Source organism: Sphaeroforma arctica (genome assembly GCF_001186125.1).
Source record: "Sphaeroforma arctica JP610 unplaced genomic scaffold supercont1.7389, whole genome shotgun sequence".
Classification (NCBI taxonomy): domain Eukaryota; class Ichthyosporea; order Ichthyophonida; genus Sphaeroforma; species Sphaeroforma arctica.
The window spans coordinates 1-1,440 of NW_014033169.1; the positions used below are offsets into that span (position 1 = coordinate 1).

The 1,440-nt window shown below is 43.4% G+C and overlaps 1 protein-coding gene across 1 annotated transcript; it reads right to left on the reverse strand.

Annotated features, from left to right (window-relative positions):
- Positions 1–511: 511 nt before the first annotated feature.
- SARC_16119 (hypothetical protein) lies at positions 512–762 on the reverse strand (the record flags this gene model as incomplete). Its single annotated transcript, XM_014289770.1, has 1 exon — positions 512–762. A coding segment is annotated over one exon (251 nt), but the record flags the coding sequence as incomplete, so codon positions are not given.
- Positions 763–1,440: the final 678 nt, after the last annotated feature.

The window sequence follows — 1,440 nt, forward strand, 5'->3', positions numbered from 1 at the left end:
CTTTCCAATAACAGGCTGCTTCCACCTGCACCATAGACTAATCATGAACTACTATATATCAATCCATAAGCAAAGTTTTTCTCGCCACGTGTCCTCAAAAAGGTGTGTCGCCACCCGCAATATCATAAAAATCTCATAGCAGAGTTTCCACATAATCACCCCATGGAAGATATCAGGAACCCCGCCATACACACTCCTATATCGTATCTGATACTCGTAGACATATAGATGTCTCGTTCGTCTATCCTTAGTACACAAAATTCTACACATGTACACATGTACGTATATATATATATATATATATATACATGTATATATATGTATATATATATACAGATATCTATTTGTATATATACCTCACAGTCTTTTATATAGACATGCTTGATATTATCACGGTCTTATAATGAGTGTCGACTCCACATCACCTTCCCCACAAGGCCCCTATACACCCCACACCCACCTACACACACACCCGCCACGGCCCCGCCAAACCAACCTCACCACTCACACATCACATTACACCTGCATATACCTTGGGTCCTTGCACATCCTTGCCGCTGTTGCGATACTTCAGCTCCAGTTGTGTATTCCCACTGGCACTCCCATCACCCAGCATGTACGTCCACTGCTCCAGTCCTCGTGTCAACGCGTCGTGTCGTGTCTCGTACGCTGACACCACGCCATTGGTTCTGACACTGATGACACCCCCTCCCACATTGGCCACCACGCCGACCAGCGCATCGGCATCTGTGGCATTTCCGCCTGTGACAAATTTGCGACAGAATATGCGAGGAATGTTTAAAACCAGGTCGGATATTTGCCAAATGAGTGGTCAAGTACATGTGTCACCGCGTCGCGTCGTGTCTCTTAATGTGCTGTCATATGTCTGTTGACTTTGACACCTATGACACCACTTCCGACATTGGTGACGACCAGTGAGTTGGGATCTGTGGCATTTTCGCCCAAACATTTGCGTCAGAATTTGCGACACGGTGGATCTGATATTGTTGGAAAATAGCTGGAATGCGTTCCAGACCACGTGACAACGCTCGTCGTCCCGTGTGTCATACGCCGACAGTGCGAGCCGTTCCCTATACGTTAAAACAGACAAAGAGAAGACTATCTGTCTACTTAGTAGGAAGCATGTGTAACCTCTGTACTAATTGCGTTACAACCCTGTTTTTGGCTCTGCTAAGGCAACTGAATAGACACGCTCATACTATATATACACAATTAGATAAACTTTTCTATGCTAAGATATGTCTGTGTATATGACTGAGTATATGTAGATTGATATGCCGCACTTTCATTCAACCCCGTTGTATATTCATATTCACAAACACGCATATATATATGTGAATATATATATATATATATATATATATATGTGTGTGTGTGTGTGTGTGTGTGTGTGTGTGTGTGTTGTGTGTAGTAATAATA